Consider the following 20,490-nt stretch of genomic DNA (forward strand, 5'->3'; position numbering starts at 1 on the left):
ACGAGTTGTCGGCTCATTTTCTAAACCTGAGACACATTGGCCGACAGAAATCCTAAGTATATCGGTTCGATCGGGTTCAGCCGTGTGGTGTCCAACAATGGACACAAAATAATGGCTACAAGTCCAGTTAAGTAATTTTAATACCAGCCATTAATCAATGCTTTACTAGAATCTACCTGTGATGCAAGTGGCTAGAATCAGCGTAAAGTCCTGACTGAATGAAAATCATTATAACCTATTTATGTCACGTTAACGAAGAACAGCTGAAAACTTACCGGGTTCATCAACTGCGGTAGCAATTTGGCTCCAACTCCTCTCCTTGTCATTTCTATATTCTTTGCACGAAATGTTGAACATTAATGTTGTTTCCACATATCATCTCCAATGTCCGCTGGACATCGTGTCTCGCCGTGTCAGCTGTTTGGGATTCCCCTCCATAATTTCCCCTCAGAAAGCAGGAGGAGAATCCGGCTTTCTGATTGGCTACCTGTCACATTCAGCGTTAAACTCCCAGTCGGGGAAAAACCCTGATTTAGATCAGAGCGGCCACGACGATCTACATCACACTGCAGGATGATCGGTTACGAAATCACCAGCGACAATCTTAGATCGGCCAACGATCTAAGATTGTCGTAAGGAGAAAATAGAAAATACACAAAAACTCGTGTAGGGTGAACTATTGCATTAGGTAGTCGGGTGTGCCCATTAAATCTGGTGATTACTGAAGGCCAATACAGGATACAGACTTCATATCTGCACTCTTTTGGTTGAATGCAGTATTTATTTCCACTTTGGCTTTATGTTGTTTAGTTTTTATTCAAGTACGTTTTTTGTTAATGGAGACTGAGAATCCATTTTATTTTTGTTTTTGGTTGTTTAGTTTAGTTTATCAGTTCCAATGTTAAGTGTTCTTTTAAAAATAAAGTGTATCTATGGCAGGAAATAGGTCCATTATTACATTATTTCCATTAAATCAGTGTCAAAAGGTCTTGAAACAATATTATCGTTTATAGCAATAATTTTTTAGACAATTAATCGCTCAGCAAAATTTGTTATCATGACAGGCCTGTCTTCATGTAATAAAAACTCTCTAACCTTTATCTTAAGTTTAAAAGTTAAACTTCGTATAAATAGACAGAAATGTGTATATTTTTTGTTTAATATTGTTTTTCCTGTTTCAGAAAAGCAGCAGGAGATGGAAAACGTGCCGTTCTCATCGACCCGCTCTGGGCAAAGGTACGGTCCGGCTGCTCTCATAGCTCCCTAGGGTTTCCTAATTAATAATTCATATTATTTAAATATGCTTTAATATGTTTTGGATGTTTTTTGGCGATGTTTTATCGGTTGAATTCCTGATTTTTTTTTTGTGTGTGTGTGACATTTTGCTTGACTTTGCTGCCTCCCCCTACAGGGCCATTACCGGTACTGTGAGGCTCTGTTCTTCCTCGGGGCCATGGACCTAGCGTTGGAGGCCAACAGCACCGCCCGGTGGCTGTGCAGAGAAAACCCGGAGGGACTCAGAGATCTGGACCAGCAGTTCTTGAAGTTCAGGCCGGAGCCGCTGCCTGGTACTGATCCAACTCGTTTCCATCAGCTGGGAGTTATGGGCCCAAACCAGAAGTGGCTTTTTATTCCAGCCTTTATTTGTGTTTTATTGTTTGATTGGTGAATGGCAGCAGGAAGTGAGTCAGCTCCTGCCCGCTATTGCTTCCTGTTTGTGAAAGTGAAACTCACGCTGCTCTGTCTTCCCTCCAGCTGAGCTGCTGCAGAGGCCTCAAAGGTTCGTCTGTTTGCCTTTTTACTGACACAGTGATAATAATCAGTCGTTAACTGGGCTTGTTTTTAACGCGCCGCAGCTTTAAGGTTGGGCTGATGAAGAAAATCCCTCAGCCGACAAAAACAGGCGGTAAAAACAACCCGACCAGGAGCTCAGCTGCGAAGGTGAGTCACATTTGTTTTGCTTTTACAGCCTCAGGTTCATTTTGTGTTTCAGCTGTAAACTCAGTTTTCCTTCAGTTTTTAAATATTTCTCATTTTCTCTTAATCAGTTCCTGTTTTTTCTGTTTTTTTATCTCTATATTTTTATTGCCTGATAATTGAAGTAAGCAGCAGGTTTTCCTTCCAGCATCTTTGAATAAAAATTGAGAAACGAGTTAAAAAATGGATGCTGTGAAACACAGAAAAGAGATTTTCTGAACCTATTCAAAGTGGAAAGCTGATTATTTTAGTTATCAATTTATTGAATTAAAAATGGTGAATCTTTATACAGAATTAGAGATACATTAAGATTCAAATAACTAAATAATTAAATTCATTTTTTAATAAGAAAATAAGCATTTAAAATGCAACAACATGGCAATATTTTTCTTCCATTTGTTTTAACAGTTTTTTCCCACCATCTTTCAGTTTGTAATCAGTTAGTTTCATAATTAATGGATTACTAAATTCGTTTGATTATTTCAATAAAGGATTAAGCCAGTTAATCGTTTTGGGTCTGTGATCTGTGTTCGTCTCCATGAGGTTTTGGTTTCATTCTGAGCAGCGTGAAAAATCAGGAGGACGACTTTCACCCTAAAATGATTGAGTTTTCGATAGAAATCCGTCTTTACTGTCCAGGAGTTTAGCGCCGCCACTGATGTTCAAAGGCTCGATTCAAAGTTTGCAGCAGTCGCTGACTTCCTGTCTGAACGCAGGAAGTCGGCCGACCTCAAGCATTCAGCTGGCAGATGCTGATTATCGAACTTTTCTTTTGGGTTAAAGACTTCATGAATATTGAAGCTAGATTTTAAGAAAATAAATTTAGAATATGCTAGTTTTAAAACTTAACATGTCTTGATTGAAATAGCCTAATGATAGATTTCAGATTAATAACTTATTCTGCCCTATTGACCTGTATGTTACCTGCAGTTACTCAGATTATTTGCTAAGATCTTTTTGAAAGTGCCTTTTGTATGTCTGGGAAACAATCAGGAGAAGTTCCAGCTTCACACTGATCTGTGAAAAGCCGTAAAACAGCAGGAGTTCAGGCCAGTGGAGGAGAAGCTCTGCTTCCACTTTGTTTAGACAAAGGGGACAAATGGCTTTGATCTTGGAAACAAATTGCAGGGAGTTTCTGACTTTAGAGAGGGTCAGAGACAGCTCCTGGTTGGATGAGCAAAGGTACGCCTTATTTGAATAAATTAAAAGACAAGAATACGCCTTTACTATAAAACTTTGTGCACGTGAGGAACAAACCAGATTTGCTCTTGCAATTCTCCAAAGACGACTTTGCTCTTCTTTCTTTCCTTCTTCTTTTCCATCAGGTAAATGAATGTATGTCTCTGTTGTTCTGCAGTTTCTGTTGTAATTTCATACGTTGTCTTCTGTTGGATTACTCTAACTCTGTGACGTCACTCATTGTTTTCTGTGTGGCTACACGCGGCCCGCCAGGAGAACCTGGGATCCTTTAGATTGAGCCAGAGATTTTCCCCAAAAATATACTAAAAATCTTCTTCAACAATTTTAAAATGTGAAACAAGCGGAGGTTGTTTTGAGTCTTTGTTTTCACATCAGCTGTTCTCTGTTTTAGTCAGGACTGCTGAGTGTTTGTTTTATTTTATCTGGCTGTAATTCATGTTGATCATTAATTTGTGTTTTTAGGTCATCGAGACGAAAACGGACAAAAAGACAGGTTAGTTTGTTTTCCAGTTTAAATAATTTGGTGTTGAATTTATTCCATGTTATTAAATATTCACTTTAATACTAAAGACCCACCTGTTTAATTTTAAACCCAAGAACAGAAAGTTTGATATTTCCTCTTTTGGGCTCCAGCTGGGGAATTTAATCAATCAGAGGAAAATACTAATCGATTATCTGAACTCTGATGGAAACCCAAAATTCTGCTTTTCAGAACATCACATCAGCCCAAATAATCATTTTAATGCAGAAAGCTCATCCTGATGCTGAATGCATGGTTCCAAACACCCGGCTCCCTCCTCACCAGAGGCCGTCGGCGACTGTCGGCGGTCCGTCCTTGATTTGGGCCAAAAATACTTTGATCATCCAAACGACTGAATGTCTGAACTCTGATTTTAATTCTTGTGTGTAAAATTAGAAATTTTTCTGAATCAAAATGAATTCAAACCGGCCTTACTTTTAGAACCGTTGCCTTGACAGCCGTTTTCCTAAGAACTCGAAAATAAACGGGAAGGAACGTTCTCAGGAAGCAGCTCTGTGATTGGTCGGCAGTGTTCTCGTCCTGGTTGACCAAACGAACCCGAGGGAACATGGATGTGTTTTACATGTCGTATGTTTTGCTGAGAGTTTTAATGACCGTCTGTGTTTTAATCTCTTGGATCTCTGAAGTGCCGTCCGACCCGGAGGGACGACTCAAAGACCCCAAAACGTCCAGAAGGTCAGTGAGGTCACGTGCCGTCCGTTTGATTTGCTCATCAGTCTTTCTCCTGTTCAGTGAAAATCTTTGTAAAGATGGTTCCTTCCCTGTACACACAGAACGATGTCAGAGAACAAAACCGGCTTCTTTCTTTGACTAGACCATATGTAATTTTAGCACAGGGTTATATTTGGGGGTTAGGGTTACATCTAGGGCTGACTGACAAGTTTCCTATGGAGCCTAGAAAATCAGAAACAGACCCCAACCCTACTTCCTCCATCTCTAGAAAGCTCATTCTGCAAAGCATAGCGGTGGCGTATTATATAGAGTAGCTTTGTAGTACCCTGAACCATATGGTACTACAGGGTACCATATGGTACCCTGTAGTACCATATGGTACCCTGTAGTACCATATGGTACCCTGTAGTACCATATGGTACCCTGTAGTACCATATGGTACCCTGTAGTACCATATGGTACCCTGTAGTACCATATGGTACCCTGTAGTGTCCTGTGATACCCTGCAGTACCCTGTAGAACCCTGTAGTACCCTGCAGTACCCTGTAGAACCCTGTAGTACCCTGCAGTACCCTGTGATACCCTGTAGTACCCTGTAGTACCCTGTAGAACCCTGCAGCACCTGTAGTACCCTGCAGCACCTGTAGTACCCTGCAGTACCCTGTGGTGCTGATGGTCTTTGGAAACTCTGCTCTGTCTGCAGTGAGCGCGACGACCTCAGTGGTTCTAGGAACAAGTCAAAGAGCCAAAGCGAGACGCAGGAAGCGGTGAGTCTTTCCTTCTGTCAGCTCCTTTAATCATCCCGGGTTTCTCTGTCTCTGACCCGCTTCGTTTGGGTCCATCAGAACCAGAAGATGGCCGACAGCAAAGCAGATTTATGTAAGGAGCTGCGGTTTCTGGTGCACGAGGCTCACAGCGCGCTGTCGGACCTGCGCAGCCGCAACGCAGAGCAGGCCTTCAGCCAGGCACTGGGGCTGCTGGAGGCCGCCACGCCCAAGGTAAGAAACTATTGAACGTCTGGGACAAACTACTGAATGTCTGGTAACGCTTAGTTTATCTGTAAGGGAAGTAGGTGTTGCACCAACTATTCCAGGGGTGGGCAATCCTGGTCCTGGAGGGCCGTGCAACTCTTAGACGTCTCCCTGGTCCAACACACTTGAATCCAACAGATGAATCACCTCCTCATTGCAGTCAGTTTCTCCAAAGTCCTGCTAACGACCTCATTATTTGTCTCAGGTGTGTTGAAGTAGAGATGCATCTAAAAGTTGCAGGAGACCCTCCAGGCCTGGAGCTGCCCACCCCTGAACTAGTTGATTCTTTTTTCTGCAATGACTTTTTTGGGGCCAGTCCACTAGTCGCATTCACGTGACAAAACTGATTTTTCCAAGAAAATGAAAGTGAGCTAGGGGAGTTCCTCAGACAGCTCAAGTTGTATAAAAATGTAAATAATTTACCACAGAGAAACTGAAAATTCCAGCAAAGGCTACCGGAATAGGGTTGAATAGCGTTTCTTAGTGCAGCGGTTAGCATGGCTGTGGTTAGCATGGCTGCACAGCGGTTAGCATGGCTGTGGTTAGCATGGCGGCGCAGCGGTTAGCATGGCTGTGGTTAGCATGGCGGCGCAGCGGTTAGCATGGCGGCGCAGCGGTTAGCATGACGGCGCAGCGGTTAGCATGGCTGTGGTTAGCATGGCTGCGCAGCGGTTGGCATGGCGGCGCAGCGGTTGGCATGGCTGTGGTTAGCATGGCGGCGCAGCGGTTGGCATGGCTGTGGTTAGCATGGCGGCGCAGCGGTTGGCATGGCTGTGGTTAGCATGGCTGCGCAGCGGTTGGCATGGCGGCGCAGCGGTTGGCATGGCTGTGGTTAGCATGGCTGCGCAGCGGTTGGCATGGCGGCGCAGCGGTTAGCATGGCGGCGCAGCGGTTGGCATGGCTGTGGTTAGCATGGCTGCGCAGCGGTTGGCATGGCTGTGGTTAGCATGGCTGCGCAGCGGTTGGCATGGCGGCGCAGCGGTTGGCATGGCTGTGGTTAGCATGGCTGCGCAGCGGTTGGCATGGCTGTGGTTAGCATGGCGGCGCAGCGGTTGGCATGGCTGTGGTTAGCATGGCGGCGCAGCGGTTGGCATGGCTGTGGTTAGCATGGCGGCGCAGCGGTTGGCATGGCTGTGGTTAGCATGGCGGCGCAGCGGTTGGCATGGCTGTGGTTAGCATGGCTGCGCAGCGGTTGGCATGGCGGCGCAGCGGTTGGCATGGCTGTGGTTAGCATGGCTGCGCAGCGGTTAGCGTGGCGCCCCGCATAGACAGACAGTAGACCGGGTATCTGGAGTCCGACTCCTGTCCTCTGTTTGCTGGGCCCAGGCCTCTCTGCCGGATTGCTGTCAAATAAAGGCAACTAGTGCCAAAAACATTTTACTAAAAGTCTACCGGAGTAATGTGGGGCAACGCGGCATGATGATCAGCGTCGCTCTGCGTGTTGAAGCTTCCAACCTGGCAGCTTTACGCTCTTCTAAAATACGTCTAACGTCTGGAAACAAAGTCCAAGCTTCACTCTGAGGGTCTGATAGAGGCGATCTCTGCCGCCGTCTGCATGTGGGTCAGAGAGCCGCTGCTGATCGGCGGAGCATCGGGAAGCGGCGCTGGGTTCAGCTGTAACCAAACGGGATCCGGTCATGATTAGTCTGGTTGGTGATGTTCCACTGTGGTCAGTGGGAGAATTTGACTGATACGTTTTTTTAACCTGTTCACTCCCGTTAATTAGTTGACGATTATTTGAATTAGGGATGAAACGATTCCTCGAATGATTCGAGTTCCTTGATTATTAAAATTCCTTGAGGAAAATTATCTGCCTGGAAGCTTCGTTAAATGATGTTTTAATATTTAGCGCGCCGTGTTCGGGTCGTTATTTGCGCTGCACAGAGCTCTGACTTCCGCCTGAGTTGTTGACGAAAGCTAAGTGTTAGCAGCATAACGTCCAGTTTTCAAGTTCGGTCTGGGAGGATTTTATTGCTCAATGATGATGCCGGGTTTTCATCGTTTTTCGGGGACCAATAATCATCCTTAGAATGACTCGATTAATCATAAGAATAATTGATAGATTACTCGATTACTAAAATATTTGTTTACAACAGCCCTAATTTGATTTATTGATTAATTGCGACTAATCTGTTTCAGTGCCTACTTGATGCGTCTGATTGCTTGTTTCTCAGAAACTGGGACTTTCCTCCCTGGATGTTCTGCTGCTGCTGTTCGGTCGAGCGTCGGCCTTGATAGAAATCGGACAGCCGGAGGTGAGTTGCCCACAGAAATGCGATTTGGATCATATTTCATCAAGATGTCTTTAAATCATCATAAATTAAAAACAGCCAACCTGATGAAATGGACACGGGAGAAAGAAGCCGTCCAGAAAACGATCAGCTTGTGTTGAATTAAGCAGCCAGACATTAATGCCTGACTAGAACCAGTCTGGCAACTCGAAGTAGACAAAAACCACACATCTACAGAACAGCTTGGAAACAAAATCACTGAAGTCCATCAGGCTGCAAAGGCTTACAGTGAATTTCTAATTATTATAACTCTAAACTCTAATTTGTCACCATAAATGCCCAAGTTGTTTTTTTCAGAAACATTCAATTCAGAAATGTTAAATTTCATCGTAACTCGTATCATCCAAGCATCTCCAAAGAGTCGTGCTGCAGTAGCAGTCAGTGCAGGGGATTTGAAGCGGCTTCTGACTGAAGATACCGATCATCCATGAGGCCGATCTCTGCCCATCACCTGAAATGGCTGTTAATTTTTTGCTTTAGGCATAAATGATACTATATTATCTGGCAATAAATTGACCTAATTTAGACATAAGACATTTTAACAAACATCTAAAGTCTTTTTAAGTTCCCTGCTGCAGCTCCAAGCAGCTGCTCGCTGTAAGAGTTCACTGTTGATGCACTGTGTCGTGCTTCTCCCACGCGGCGGCCATGTTGTTTCCTGCTGAAACTCGGAAACGTCCCATTCACTTAGAGTTAAAGTTCCTCACTACAGGATTTGTTGCTGTGCAGTGAGAAGGAATCAGGAGATACAGGTGATCGTTTGTGATCGGCAACAAGAGACAGCAATCGATCACCGATCATACGCTTTTTCACAGAAATCGGCCAATTATGATCGGCGGCCGATCGATCGCCACACCTCTAGGTTCTCCGACTTCGCAGCATCGAGAACCAGAGGGAATAAAATCCGATCAGAGCGACGGCAGCCTCAGAGGGCATGTCTTTGCCCTCTGAGTGCCGCAGCTGTGCAACAATGTAGCCCTTAAAATTTAAACGCCTGAGGAAATGTTTTCTCTCAATCCCAGATTAGTTGGTTTCTCAGCTCCTACTTTGTCGTTTCTGTTCTGTTGTGTGCTTATAAACCGTTTTCTTGATGATTGTTGCTGCAGGAACTGGCAGAAGCAGAGAAACTCCTGGAGAGGATGAAATCGTTTGAAGAGCGAACGTTCCAGTGTCTGGTTTATTACGCCATTGGCAGAGTGTTTCTACGAGAAAACCGGTACGTTTGTTGTACAAAATTTACCTTTTGCAGTTTTGTTCCTAAATTTTAGTTTCAAAAAAAGACACCCAGCTGATTTCTGGCAATAAGTTGCTATTTTTGGTGCTTGGAAAACTTGTTCTGATAAATTGCATTTGACCGGCACAACCCTGTTGCCTAGCAACCCAGCTGATCTCCAGCATTTGGTCAGCTGGTTTTCCTGCTGTACAATGGCTGCTGGAAAAGACAAAAGTTTAGTTGTTGACTTGCTGCTTTCTGGCTGGTTGTGCAGGCAGCTCCACTAACTGAAATCCGATTTTCTGAGAATGATTTGGTGTAATAAACGTGGTGATGAGGTTTTGTCTAGGCCGTTCCAGGAAGTGTCTCCTGTGTCCTCGTTTCTTGCTCTCCAGCTGTGTCTCCTCCTGTTTTTCAGGTTTAAAGTTGCCATGCAGCAGTTTTCAGATTCGCTGCAGATGGTGAAGAATCAAATTACGCCAGGTAAACTCACCTGGCCTTTAACCAAAGAGATTGTTAAAGAAACACAAGCAGACAGATTCAAGGTTGGTGCGTCCTGAATGATCTGGAATGTGTAACGGTGAGGACAGTCCTGAATCATCCCGTCTGTGTTCCAGGAGATGCTTGAGAAATCGATAGAGTTGTGTAGATTTCCCCCCACCCCTGACGCCGTCTGTCGTCTTGAAAAATGTCTTTGCCCTCTAAAAGCTGAGATCTATTTCACTGACCCAGATTTTAAGGTAAGCAGCAGCTCATTTCTGTGGTTGGGAGCGAAACGCACTGAGTTTGAATGAGAAGTTTATCATTTCAGGGCTACATTCAGATATGCTGCTGTCAGAGCTGCAAGGTTGAATTTCACATCAGCTGCTGGAAGAGCCTAAAGTCGACCAAATTCAGTGAAAAGAATGAAAAGGTTTGCTTTTCATTCCTCTTTCCTGCAGATTTGATTCCCCGACATGGAGATAAATGCATATTTGTGTCGCAGGATGTCCTGAATGAGGCGTGTTTGACTCCCGACTGTCTGGGTAAAATCTGCTCTATACGAATCTTTGGTCCCACGGGTTTGGTGAAATGTAAGGTGAGAAAACGACCACTGGAGCGTCGCTGCGAACGGCGGGTCAGAGCTGACCGCTTTGCTTTGTGCTTTCAGTTTGAAACGACGATCACGAAACCGGAGCTGCCGAAGAAACCCCGAGTTAACCAGAAAGCCACCAGGTGAGGAAGCTGAAGTCCAACGAGTTCTCAGAAAACCAGAGAAGTGATTATAAAATGGCTCTAATACTTTCTTCAAAGAAGATACCGTATTTTCTGGACCATAAGGCACACTGGATTATAAGGCACACTCTCAATTACGGCGTCCATTTCTGTATTTAATCCATACATAAGGAATGTAAGGCGCATGCTAAAACTTACGGTCAAAAAAAAAAAGGTAACGAAAACAAAACAGTAAGGTTAGTTGAACTTTATTCGACTGTGTAACAATATACTCATGTTATTTTTTATTCTTCTTCCACAAATCCATCAAAGTCCTCCTCTTCTTATCTGAATTGAACAGCATGTTTCGCCATCAAACATGCCAGGTTCCCTCTCATCATTGTCGGAGTCGGACTCGTTTCCAGGTGGCTGTTCAGCAGCGATGCGGCTTTAGTGAAGCTCAGACAGTTAAGGCCGATGCACTAGCCAGGCATCCACCATCCATCCACACATGGAGGCGTAACTCGCCCGGCGCCGCCTCCCGTCTCAGTAAACGTGTGTTCAGTCTGTCGTCCATCGCTCCCAACTTCTGTTTGAACGGCCTGTTTACACCGATGTCCAGCAGTTGGAGTTCTTCTGTTAATCCTCCCGGAATGACAGCAAACTCCGAATTAGTTTGCTTCGCTTCCTTTTTCCCAGTAGCAGTGAGATGGGCGCGCATGGAGTCGCAGATGAACAGGGATGGCGATGCGTGGAAAAACCGATCTGGTTTTTACCGAGGCTATGCTGCAGAACTCGGACAACAATCTCTGATTGGTTTATCGCTGCTGCCGTCCGAACTTTACACTTTACTTCTCTGTGTCAGGGACAGATTTTGGAATTCAGTGCACATATAAGGTGCAACGGATTATAAGCCACAACCCCAAAGTAAAAAAAAAAAAAAAAGTAAACACACATATAAGCCTCAGATTTCTCTGCCGCTCCAGGTTTTCCACAGCGATGCAGCAGCAGAGAGGCGGACAGCCAACATCTGAGTCACAACAGGTCAACTGAATATCACATTTCTTACGGTTGAAAAAGAAAAAGGTGCCAAGTTTAGATTTAACTGAACTGATTACGGTAGTTTCTGAACGGAAACTGTAACAGTCAAAGTGCTGATCCTTCGTGTTGCTACTAGCATGAGCTAAATGAAAATGGGCGCTTTCTTCTTCTTCTTCAGATTTCAACAGCAGCTTGCATCCATTATTGTTGCACTACTGCCATCTACTGGACCCTAATATCTATACCTCAAATTCTCATAATGATCCCAGTATTTAAAAAAAACGAAAAATCTTCTTTTTCCCCTCAATGCTGTTTAACTGATCAGCAACATTCTCACATTTCAATTCCCTACTAAAACCTAATTCAGTTTTAATGTCTTTATTTCCAATTTTGACTTCCAATGATTCACTTCCTGCTAAAGAGCCCCCTGGTGGTTGAACAAAAATTCACATATAAGCGGCTTTTAGTCCGGAAAATACGGTATATGAAAAAAATCTGAATGCTCTCTGGTGGCCGGACCAAATGTGGAGGCGGGCCGGATTCGGCCCGTGGGCCGTAGTTTGGGGACCACTGACTTAATCGATAGTTGAAATAATCAACTAATTTAGCAATTGATTAATCGTTAACTAGTAAACAGACTTAAAAATGATGCATAAATTTAGATTTAGGATAAACAAAAATATTTAGACTATTCGTGATCGATTAGCCGCTGATCATAATCGGCTGATTTCCATGAAATAGTGTATGATGATTGGTGATTGGCGATGATTGGTGATCAATGCATCCCTACTTTAGACACTTTGGTCTGAAAATGTTTTAGTTAAAACTCATCAGACTCAAACAATGTTGCCTTTTAGCCAATAAAATGTTTAATTAAAATGGAATTTAATAGTTTAATTGCATATTTTAAAGTATTTCTAATATTATATAAAAGAGGAAACATTGGTTAAATGACAGATTTATAGAATTTGTCCATTTTTATTCAATCAATTGATTAATCAATTGTTAAAGTCAGTGTTGGCGCTGTGTTAAAGGGTAACTAACGAGTCTCTGTTTTTCTTCTGGTTTTTGTTGCCAGTGTGAAGAAGTTAAAGTCCAAAGAGGATCAGAAGCAGAAGAGGAAACAGTTCAAACAGACGTTTAAGGATCAGCAAACCATCAGCCACGAAATCCTGCAGAAGAAAGACGACTCGGGATCGCCGAGTCAGCAGAAAGGTCCGCTTTACTCTGAACTTTTCCTTCCACAGGACTTTCCAATGCAAAGAACGTTTGGCCTCAGAACAAATAAAACAGAATAGACATCAGATCAGAAATATTATACTTATTTTATTGTCATTGCACAAAGAAACATAAGTAAAATTGGCAATGAAATGTCATCGCTTGGCCACCGGAGCACACACAGAAACACAGCTCTGCCTATAATTAAATAATATAATAATTGCTACTTTCAGACAGTTCAGACAGTCTTCATGATGGGATTGTTGAGCAATCTGATGGCCAGTAGGAGACGGCTATTTCTGAGTCTGGCGGTTCTGCAGCGGGTGCTGCAGAACCGCCACTCCACTGCTCTGTCGTTAGTGAGGACAGGTGTGGTTGGGTCGAGACCTGCTGAAGTCGACAATGATCTCTTTTGTCTTGTCGACCTTCAGGAGCAGGTTGTTTATTCAAGATGTTGTACCTTTTTTCTGTACTTCACTTCATTGTTGTGCTGAATGAGTCCCATAGTTGTTGTCGTCTGTTGGTGTTAAACCTGGGACGACAGTCGTGGGTCATCAGGGTAAAGAGCAGGGGGCTCAGGTCACAGCCCTGGGGGGAGCCAGGGTTTAAAGAAGTGACATTGCAGGTGTTATTATCAGACAGACAGAGTTCTGTCAGTGAGGAAGTCCAGCAGCCAGTTGCACAGTGGAGTATTGAAGCCCAGGGTGTCAGTTTGCATACCAAATCCTGGGGGATGATCGTATTGAACGCTGAGCTAAATCCAAAAACATCATCCGTACGCAGGTGTTTCTGCTCTCCAGGTGAGCCAGGCTCAGATGAAGAGCAGTGGAGATGGCATCCTCAGTTTGTATGCATTAAATCTTAATATTGATGAAAAGTTCAGCTTCCAATAGCAAAATGGAAATTGGACTGATACCGATGTTGATATCAGATCAATAAAAAAGATATTGGAAAAAATTATAGATTTAATATCAGACATGTCTGATCTATTCAGTCTAATTCTACGCTTTCAGTTCTGAGCGAGATCGAGCTTTATTATTTTACATTATATTTATTCATAACGTTTGACCAAAATAATCAACCAGTTTCAGTTTAATTTATTTTCTGTTGACTGTTTTTCTCCCAGCGGCACCAAATGAACTAATTAAAGCTGATTTCCCATGTTTGACCAGCTGGTGGCGCTGTTGGTGAATTTAAATGAACTGGTGCAGAGGAATAAGATGATGTTTAAACTTGAATGTTTTAAATCAACCAGCTGTCTTTCTGTATCGGACCGGAATCGGCCAACAGTGAACCTCAGATATCGGAAATGATGGTCCAGTGGAACCGGCGCTGCCCTGAAACCAGCATTAAACATTTATACAGGCTCTTACTTCTGCTAAAGCGCAGCTTCGTTTCTAGTTTGTGTTTCAGTATTTGCTCTAGAACAGAGGTGGGCAACTCCAGGCCTGGAGGGTCTCCTGCAACTTTTAGGTGCATCTCTACTTCAACACACCTGAGTCAAATAATGAGGTCGTTAGCAGGACTCTGGAGAACCTGACTGCACTGAGGAGGAGATTCAGCTACTGGATCCAGGTGTGTTGGACCAGGGAGACATCTAAGAGTTGCAGGACACCGGCCCTCGAGGACCAGGATTGCCCACTCCTGCTCTAGAACCAAACCCAGAAGAACTTGTCCTGGTTTCCCGTTTTTCAGTGATCTGTCCTGTCGTGTTTCTGCTGCAGCCTGGTTGGTGTACAGAGACCGGGTTCTGCTGCAGATCAACCAGAACCTGGACCTGCTGCGGGAGGAGCAGGGCCTGCAGGTGTCGGCGCTGGCCAGCGGCCTGCGGCCCTGGCTGGAGCTGGACTGGGCCCGGGGGAACCGCCTGGCCGGCCGCCTGCTCAACTGGCAGCAGGAGCGGCTGCAGACGCTGGGCCAGGCCGTGGAGCTGCTGCTGGAGCGCAAGAACCGGGTCTGGGCCCGGGTCTTCATCCAGCAGCTCAGCGGCTGCGTGGGAATAAACGCCAAGCTGAGCAAGTGGGCGTGTCAGCTGGACGGCGCAGGTAGGACTCAGACTGGGTCAGAACCAGATCCAGTTATTAGTTATAGAGTTAGAGCCCAGGTCCAGTTGTTCCAGCTGGAAACCAGACATCAGGCTGACCTCTGACCTCTGACCTGACCCTTCGGTTAATCAGTGGACCTTCTAGCAGCTGCAGAACAGTCAGGTTCTACACCATCCGGTTCTACACCATCCGGTTCTACACCACCTAGTTCTACGTCACCCGGTTCTACGTCACCTAGTTCTACGTCACCTAGTTCTACACCACCTAGTTCTACGTCACCCGGTTCTACACCATCCGGTTCTACGCCACCTGGTTCTACACCATCTGGTTCTACACCATCTAGTTCTACGTCACCCGGTTCTACGTCACCCGGTTCTACGTCACCTAGTTCTACACCACCTAGTTCTACGTCACCCGGTTCTACGCCACCTAGTTCTACACCACCTAGTTCTACGTCACCCGGTTCTACGTCACCCGGTTCTACACCACCCGGTTCTACGTCACCCGGTTCTACGTCACCCGGTTCTACGCCACTTAGTTCTACGCCACCTGGTTCTACGCCACCTGGTTCTACACCATCTGGTTCTACGTCACCCGGTTCTACGCCACCTGGTTCTACGCCACCTAGTTCTACGCCACCTGGTTCTACGTCACCCGGTTCTACGCCACCTAGTTCTACACCACCTAGTTCTACGTCACCCGGTTCTACGCCACCTAGTTCTACACCACCTAGTTCTACGTCACCCGGTTCTACGTCACCCGGTTCTACACCACCCGGTTCTACGTCACCCGGTTCTACGTCACCCGGTTCTACGCCACTTAGTTCTACGCCACCTGGTTCTACGCCACCTGGTTCTACACCATCTGGTTCTACGTCACCCGGTTCTACGCCACCTGGTTCTACGCCACCTAGTTCTACGCCACCTGGTTCTACACCATCTGGTTCTACGTCACCCGGTTCTACGTCACCCGGTTCTACGTCACCCGGTTCTACGCCACCCGGTTCTACGCCACCCGGTTCTACGCCACCTAGTTCTACGCCACCTGGTTCTACACCACCTAGTTCTACTCCACCCTTAGCCTGGTTGGAGTTGCTATTGATTCATAACTGGATCATTGATCAATAATCTGGGTGTATTGATCTTCATGATGGCGTCAAACTGCAATGTTTCTGTTTTCATGATGAAAATCGTTTAAACGCCTCGAGGCTGAAATGCCATCAGATGAAACTGATTTTACTTCATGTCTGGATGTTTGAGTTGCTTTTTCTGTCTAATTGTCGTGTTTCTGGTTGCCTGTCTGGTTGCAGGGCTGACCGCGGCGCAGTCCTTCATCGAGCGGCACTCTGAGCGCCTGGAGCAGCTGGACCTGGCGGTGCTGCTGAACTTTGACCCCTTAAAGCAAATGATTTTAGAGAAACTGGACACTAAACCAGATTTGTTTTGGCGCCTCGGCCTGACGGTGACGGAGTATCTAAAGCAGGCCTCGGCGCACGACGTCCGGCTTTTTATCTGGACTCTGGAGGAGCATAGACACGACTACGTTTGTTGTCACAGTATACTGGATGAATATTTTGATATGATGGGTACGTACGCCAACCTGGCAGCCCAACCTGGCAACCCACCCACCGGATTCACCAGCGTTCCTCTTTGCTCTAAAATGTTCTGTTTGCTTTTCAGATGCTCATTGTTCTGTGTTAAAAAAGTCTGAAAATGATCATGTAAGTTTTTCTAACACCTGATTTATACACCTGAACCTGAGCTGAGTTTCATTTAGTTCCCGGGGGTTTCATCCTGAAATTAGACAAAAAAATTTCATCAGGAGCAGAAAGTTAGCAAACCTTTTTCCATAAATTTGGGACGTTTTAAGATGGTTTCGTTTTTCAAGCAAAACTGAAAATAAAGTCGTTAGTTTTTGTATTTAAAAAAAAATTGGATAATTTATGGTATTCATAAAACACAAGTCTTGCTTTTCTCAGCTGTTGGTCCTTTTATTGTAACGGCTGCTGAAACCTCTCACCTGGTCAGGTGGACAGGTTCCTGTAAGCTAAGCTAACTTAGCGCCGTCTCGTTCCAGATTTCTCCTACTCGAACTAAAAGTCGAGGCCGGAAAAAGAAACGAAAGGTAGATGGTCTGAAAACGTCTCTTGTTGTTGTTGTTGTCGTCTAAGTCGTCTCCTGCTGCTGGTTTCCTCTCAGGGTGTTTTGGGTTTGCCTCCGGCCCGAGCGCTAACGCCCAGAGACGAGTGGGACCAGGACCTTTTTGAAGAAGACTCTTTGTGAGTTCAGCTCCATGCTTTTAACGAGCTGCTGGTCGTTTCACCGTTTCCATGGAGACGCTGACGCTGAACTTCCTGTCCACAGATCGTTCCTTCACCCCGGTGACCCGTTTAGCGTTCCCAGCCACCTTAGAGAGCAGGTGGCTGATTTTGAGGACCAATACAGAACGGAGCATACAAAGTTTTTAGGGAACCATCCCGACTCCACCAAAGAAAGTTTGTATGAGTAAGTCACTAGAAAACCTTAAAAGCACTTTGTGCGCGCGCACACACACACACACACACACAGCATTAGGCCGACAGAAATACTTTGACAGATCAAATGAAAACATTTTATAAAAATGTTCCAACATTTGGATTAGTTTCCTCTGAGCTTCCCGAATGTGTCGAATTAATCACATAATAAGATTATTTATTAATATGGTAAAATGAACATGGAAGGTACGTGTTGGGTTCGGATCGGGTTTCCATCAGAATCAGTTTCTGCTTCAGTTATCTTGATATTCAAGAAAGAAATGTCATAAAATAAGCTGTTGGTCTAGTTAAAGTTGGAGAACCCATTATTTTCTGTCCAAAAGCTAAAAGACAAAAGTTTGATTTTAGTCCATTTTAATATTCTTTTATATTATACGATTATAATATTATACCAATATTATTGCATATTTTCTCCATATCGTCAGCAAACGGACAACGAGCAGCGTCTCAACTCCTAGAAAATAAAACTTGATCAGCCACTTTTCAAACCGGCTGAGAAACGTTTCAGTAAAACCGGCGGTGAGGCGAAACGTTCTTACCAATTCACACATTTCCTAATTTTTCTGCTGATATTAATATATTCTCACAAAGAAATTCTCATAGCCCGACGCTCATATTCTGTCATGCATCTCGCCGAATGCTCTTTTGGAAAATGTGTTTTTAATCCGTATCGATCAACTCTGGTTCCTTTTGGAAGGAAAAAATAAAAACCTGGAAGTCATAAAATCATGAGATTTAGTTATAATTATATCTCACAATTGTGACTTCCTGTTGGGCTTTAATTTCTGGTTTCATGGTGTAACTGGGCTTCCTGCTGTGTTTCTGACTCTTCCCATGGCGTCCTGGCCTCGGCGCTGCATCCTGCTGCAGCTATTTTGCCCAGATCCTGGAGGAGCACGGCCCGCTGGTGGACGAGGACCGCCTGCTGGTGGGCGAACTCGCCAACTTTCCGGCTGAGGCCCGGAGGAAGATCGCGGAGACGGGAGGCCTGGAGAGCTTCCTGTTGGAGTCGCTGCGCTTCATTAAGATCGGGCGGCGCATCGGCCTGACGCGGCACGCCGTCGGCCCGCGGCACGCCGCCAGCCTGGACGACCTGGACGACATCGGCGACCCGCGGCACGACGCGGCGTCGCCTGACCCGTACATGCTGGGCGATTTCTCCGACTACCTGTCTGGGTTCTGCTTCCCCGCTGCCGTAGCGCAGCCGGTCCTGCCCAACCCGTACTCCTTCTACCCAACAGGAAGTGACGCTGCGCCCGCCTGGTCAAACATCGACTGCGGCTTCATTGCCAACGGTTACGCCGAGCCGCATCTGGACGCGCTGGACAATATTTATGAGCATTTGGAAAGTGATCCGGCTCCTCACAGGAATGCTTTGTCCTCGGAGACGAGTCGTTGCCGTAGCGACGCAGCAGTTCAGGTGAAGGCCGCCACCGCCGCCGGTCCCGCCGTATCGCAGCGTGCGTTTCCCTTATGATGTTTGTTTTGCTCTGGCAGACTAGTCCAGGCGCCGTGAGCAGCGTGGCGGTGAACACAGAGCGGCACGAACGCTGGGAGGCGCAGCAGGTGAGTCATGATGATGATGATCCTCCCACCTGAGCAGTGGCTCTATGCAGCCCCCCCAGAGCTAGTGTTGTTCCTGTCGGCTGATGACCTCCGACTCTGCAGTCGGTGTCCAATCTATCAATAACGTCTAACGCCAGAAACTCGTGATCAATATCCATAGATAATCCGTCTGATGGGAGAGAGTCCCTGAACCGCTCGGCATGCTGGGAGATGTAGGCAGAAACTCTTTAGCCCTCAACCTCACAGCGAGCTAAGCTAACTGCTAGCATCAGCGACCTCACTCTCTCTGGTTACCTAGCAACAACGTGTTGAGTAACTGGTTGCCTAGCAACGTGTTGCAGTATGATCCTTTCTGTCTGTTTTGGCTACAGGGTCAGAGGTCACGCTGACCTCTGACCTCTGGGAACAGAAATTTCCTCAGAAACTCAGAATAACTGGATTATTGATCCAGAATTGGAGATGAATCGTTATGACAGATTTATCACATTCAGATGTATAGTTCAATCGATTCTACGATATTTATTGATTTTTCATCCGCGAGTATCGATCCATCAAGCCATAGGCGTCTTTTTTACATGTCTGGTTTGTGACGGCGTAGCAGCCAGACTCCGCCTCCCTCAGTCCCACTTTCAACTTGTGCTTAAAGAGCACATTATAAACTACACACCAGTTTTTAAATTGTGTTAATAGGCCAAGTAAAACCGGAGTTATGCTAAAATTAGTAAACCGTAATGTCAAAAACCGGCTTTTCTGGTTATGTGACAGGAAATGAGCTTGCAAACGTAAAAAACAAAACTTAACATTAGATTCCTGTGTCTTTAGAAATCTCAAATCTTCAACAAATAATTATGGGATGTATTTTGTTGCTAAGAAACGAAGTAAAGCTGCTCAAGTTACGGTGAAAGAGAAGCGGATCGGAGCAGCAGCTAAAGCAGTGAGTTCATGAAATTAATGCAAAGTTTGGATCCCGGAGCGATCGGTGGCATCCGCTGGGTGATTTGTTTTTAGCCTAGTGGTTTCTGTCTGTATGTAAAGGAAACCTGAAGAATCAACGCGCAGCAGCAGCGGCGCTCTGCTTGGAGCAGGAAGACGGAGAGGGGAAACCATGACGACGATGGCAGATCAATCATTCTTATTGGTAACTGACAGAGTATCACAGACTGAGAGAACGATGAGAGGCAGATACTCAGATATACAAGAGGGGAACGACGGCGCTGCAGCTGCCAGGAGTCGATCACTACGGGGTGAGGCGGAGCCGCTCCGCCAGCAGCTAGTAGTAAACGGCTTACAGCCACGGCTAACTCTGGGGTTTTGACCTGTGATGTTTTGTCAAAAATTGCATACAGACGAATGAGGAATTGGCTTCATTTTCATGCTAATGTTATAAAGTTGTGTTGCTTGCAATATTTTTACACCAGTTTAAGAAATGTACGGCATACATCATCATTCTAAATTTTAAAAACCATTCGTTATGAATGTTTGAGTTTCACAGTGGAAAAAAATCAACATTTTTCCAAATCGGATTTTGTTTTTCTGTGACCCGAGGTCCACAGGATGTGGAAAAGAAAAACATAAGTGGAATAATTTGCATATTGAGAATCTACAGAGGCTGATGATCTCCCCACTCGGCTCCCGGATCACTGCTGGAACTTTGAGTTTTATGTCCACAGGAATTAAATGACAAACTAATTTTCTCACCGTATCTTTGATTCATTTTGTCCAGCTGTAGGTCTGTGTCCAATCAGTCAGGTATTGTGTAGTTGGTGCTTTTAATCAGTTTTCAGCTATGCAACACAAAATGTCACCAAAATCCATCCGTCCCTCAAAATTCTTTCAGAAAATCATATTGTTTGCCAAATCTCGTGATATATATCGTATCGTGATCAGAATATCGTATATCATATTGTGAGATTATTGTATCACTTCACCCCTAGTCAGATCTTCATCTAAACATCGGAGTCATCGTCA

At 45.2% G+C, this 20,490-nt stretch overlaps 1 protein-coding gene across 6 annotated transcripts in view; it reads left to right on the forward strand.

Annotated features, from left to right (window-relative positions):
- Positions 1-20,490, forward strand: part of ttc3 (tetratricopeptide repeat domain 3) — a 38,153-nt gene that overhangs the window by 7,684 nt on the left and 9,979 nt on the right. For all 6 annotated transcript variants that reach the window (XM_088012227.1, XM_088012229.1, XM_088012226.1 and 3 more), the window contains exons 11-34: positions 1,182-1,236; positions 1,412-1,568; positions 1,756-1,780; positions 1,857-1,941; positions 3,640-3,670; positions 4,345-4,393; positions 5,094-5,157; positions 5,236-5,388; positions 7,596-7,676; positions 8,819-8,928; positions 9,344-9,470; positions 9,543-9,665; positions 9,737-9,838; positions 9,911-10,003; positions 10,076-10,140; positions 12,239-12,375; positions 14,103-14,423; positions 15,733-16,008; positions 16,103-16,143; positions 16,500-16,547; positions 16,622-16,701; positions 16,787-16,927; positions 17,827-18,376; positions 18,454-18,522. In XM_088012227.1, the coding sequence (XP_087868353.1) occupies positions 1,182-1,236; positions 1,412-1,568; positions 1,756-1,780; positions 1,857-1,941; positions 3,640-3,670; positions 4,345-4,393; positions 5,094-5,157; positions 5,236-5,388; positions 7,596-7,676; positions 8,819-8,928; positions 9,344-9,470; positions 9,543-9,665; positions 9,737-9,838; positions 9,911-10,003; positions 10,076-10,140; positions 12,239-12,375; positions 14,103-14,423; positions 15,733-16,008; positions 16,103-16,143; positions 16,500-16,547; positions 16,622-16,701; positions 16,787-16,927; positions 17,827-18,376; positions 18,454-18,522 (2,983 nt within the window). The remainder of the gene's footprint in view (positions 1-1,181; positions 1,237-1,411; positions 1,569-1,755; positions 1,781-1,856; positions 1,942-3,639; positions 3,671-4,344; positions 4,394-5,093; positions 5,158-5,235; positions 5,389-7,595; positions 7,677-8,818; positions 8,929-9,343; positions 9,471-9,542; positions 9,666-9,736; positions 9,839-9,910; positions 10,004-10,075; positions 10,141-12,238; positions 12,376-14,102; positions 14,424-15,732; positions 16,009-16,102; positions 16,144-16,499; positions 16,548-16,621; positions 16,702-16,786; positions 16,928-17,826; positions 18,377-18,453; positions 18,523-20,490) is intronic.

The sequence above is a fragment of the Poecilia mexicana genome, unplaced genomic scaffold (genome assembly GCF_051168715.1).
Source record: "Poecilia mexicana isolate PSO_F unplaced genomic scaffold, ASM5116871v1 scaffold_14, whole genome shotgun sequence".
NCBI lineage: Eukaryota > Metazoa > Chordata > Actinopteri > Cyprinodontiformes > Poeciliidae > Poecilia > Poecilia mexicana.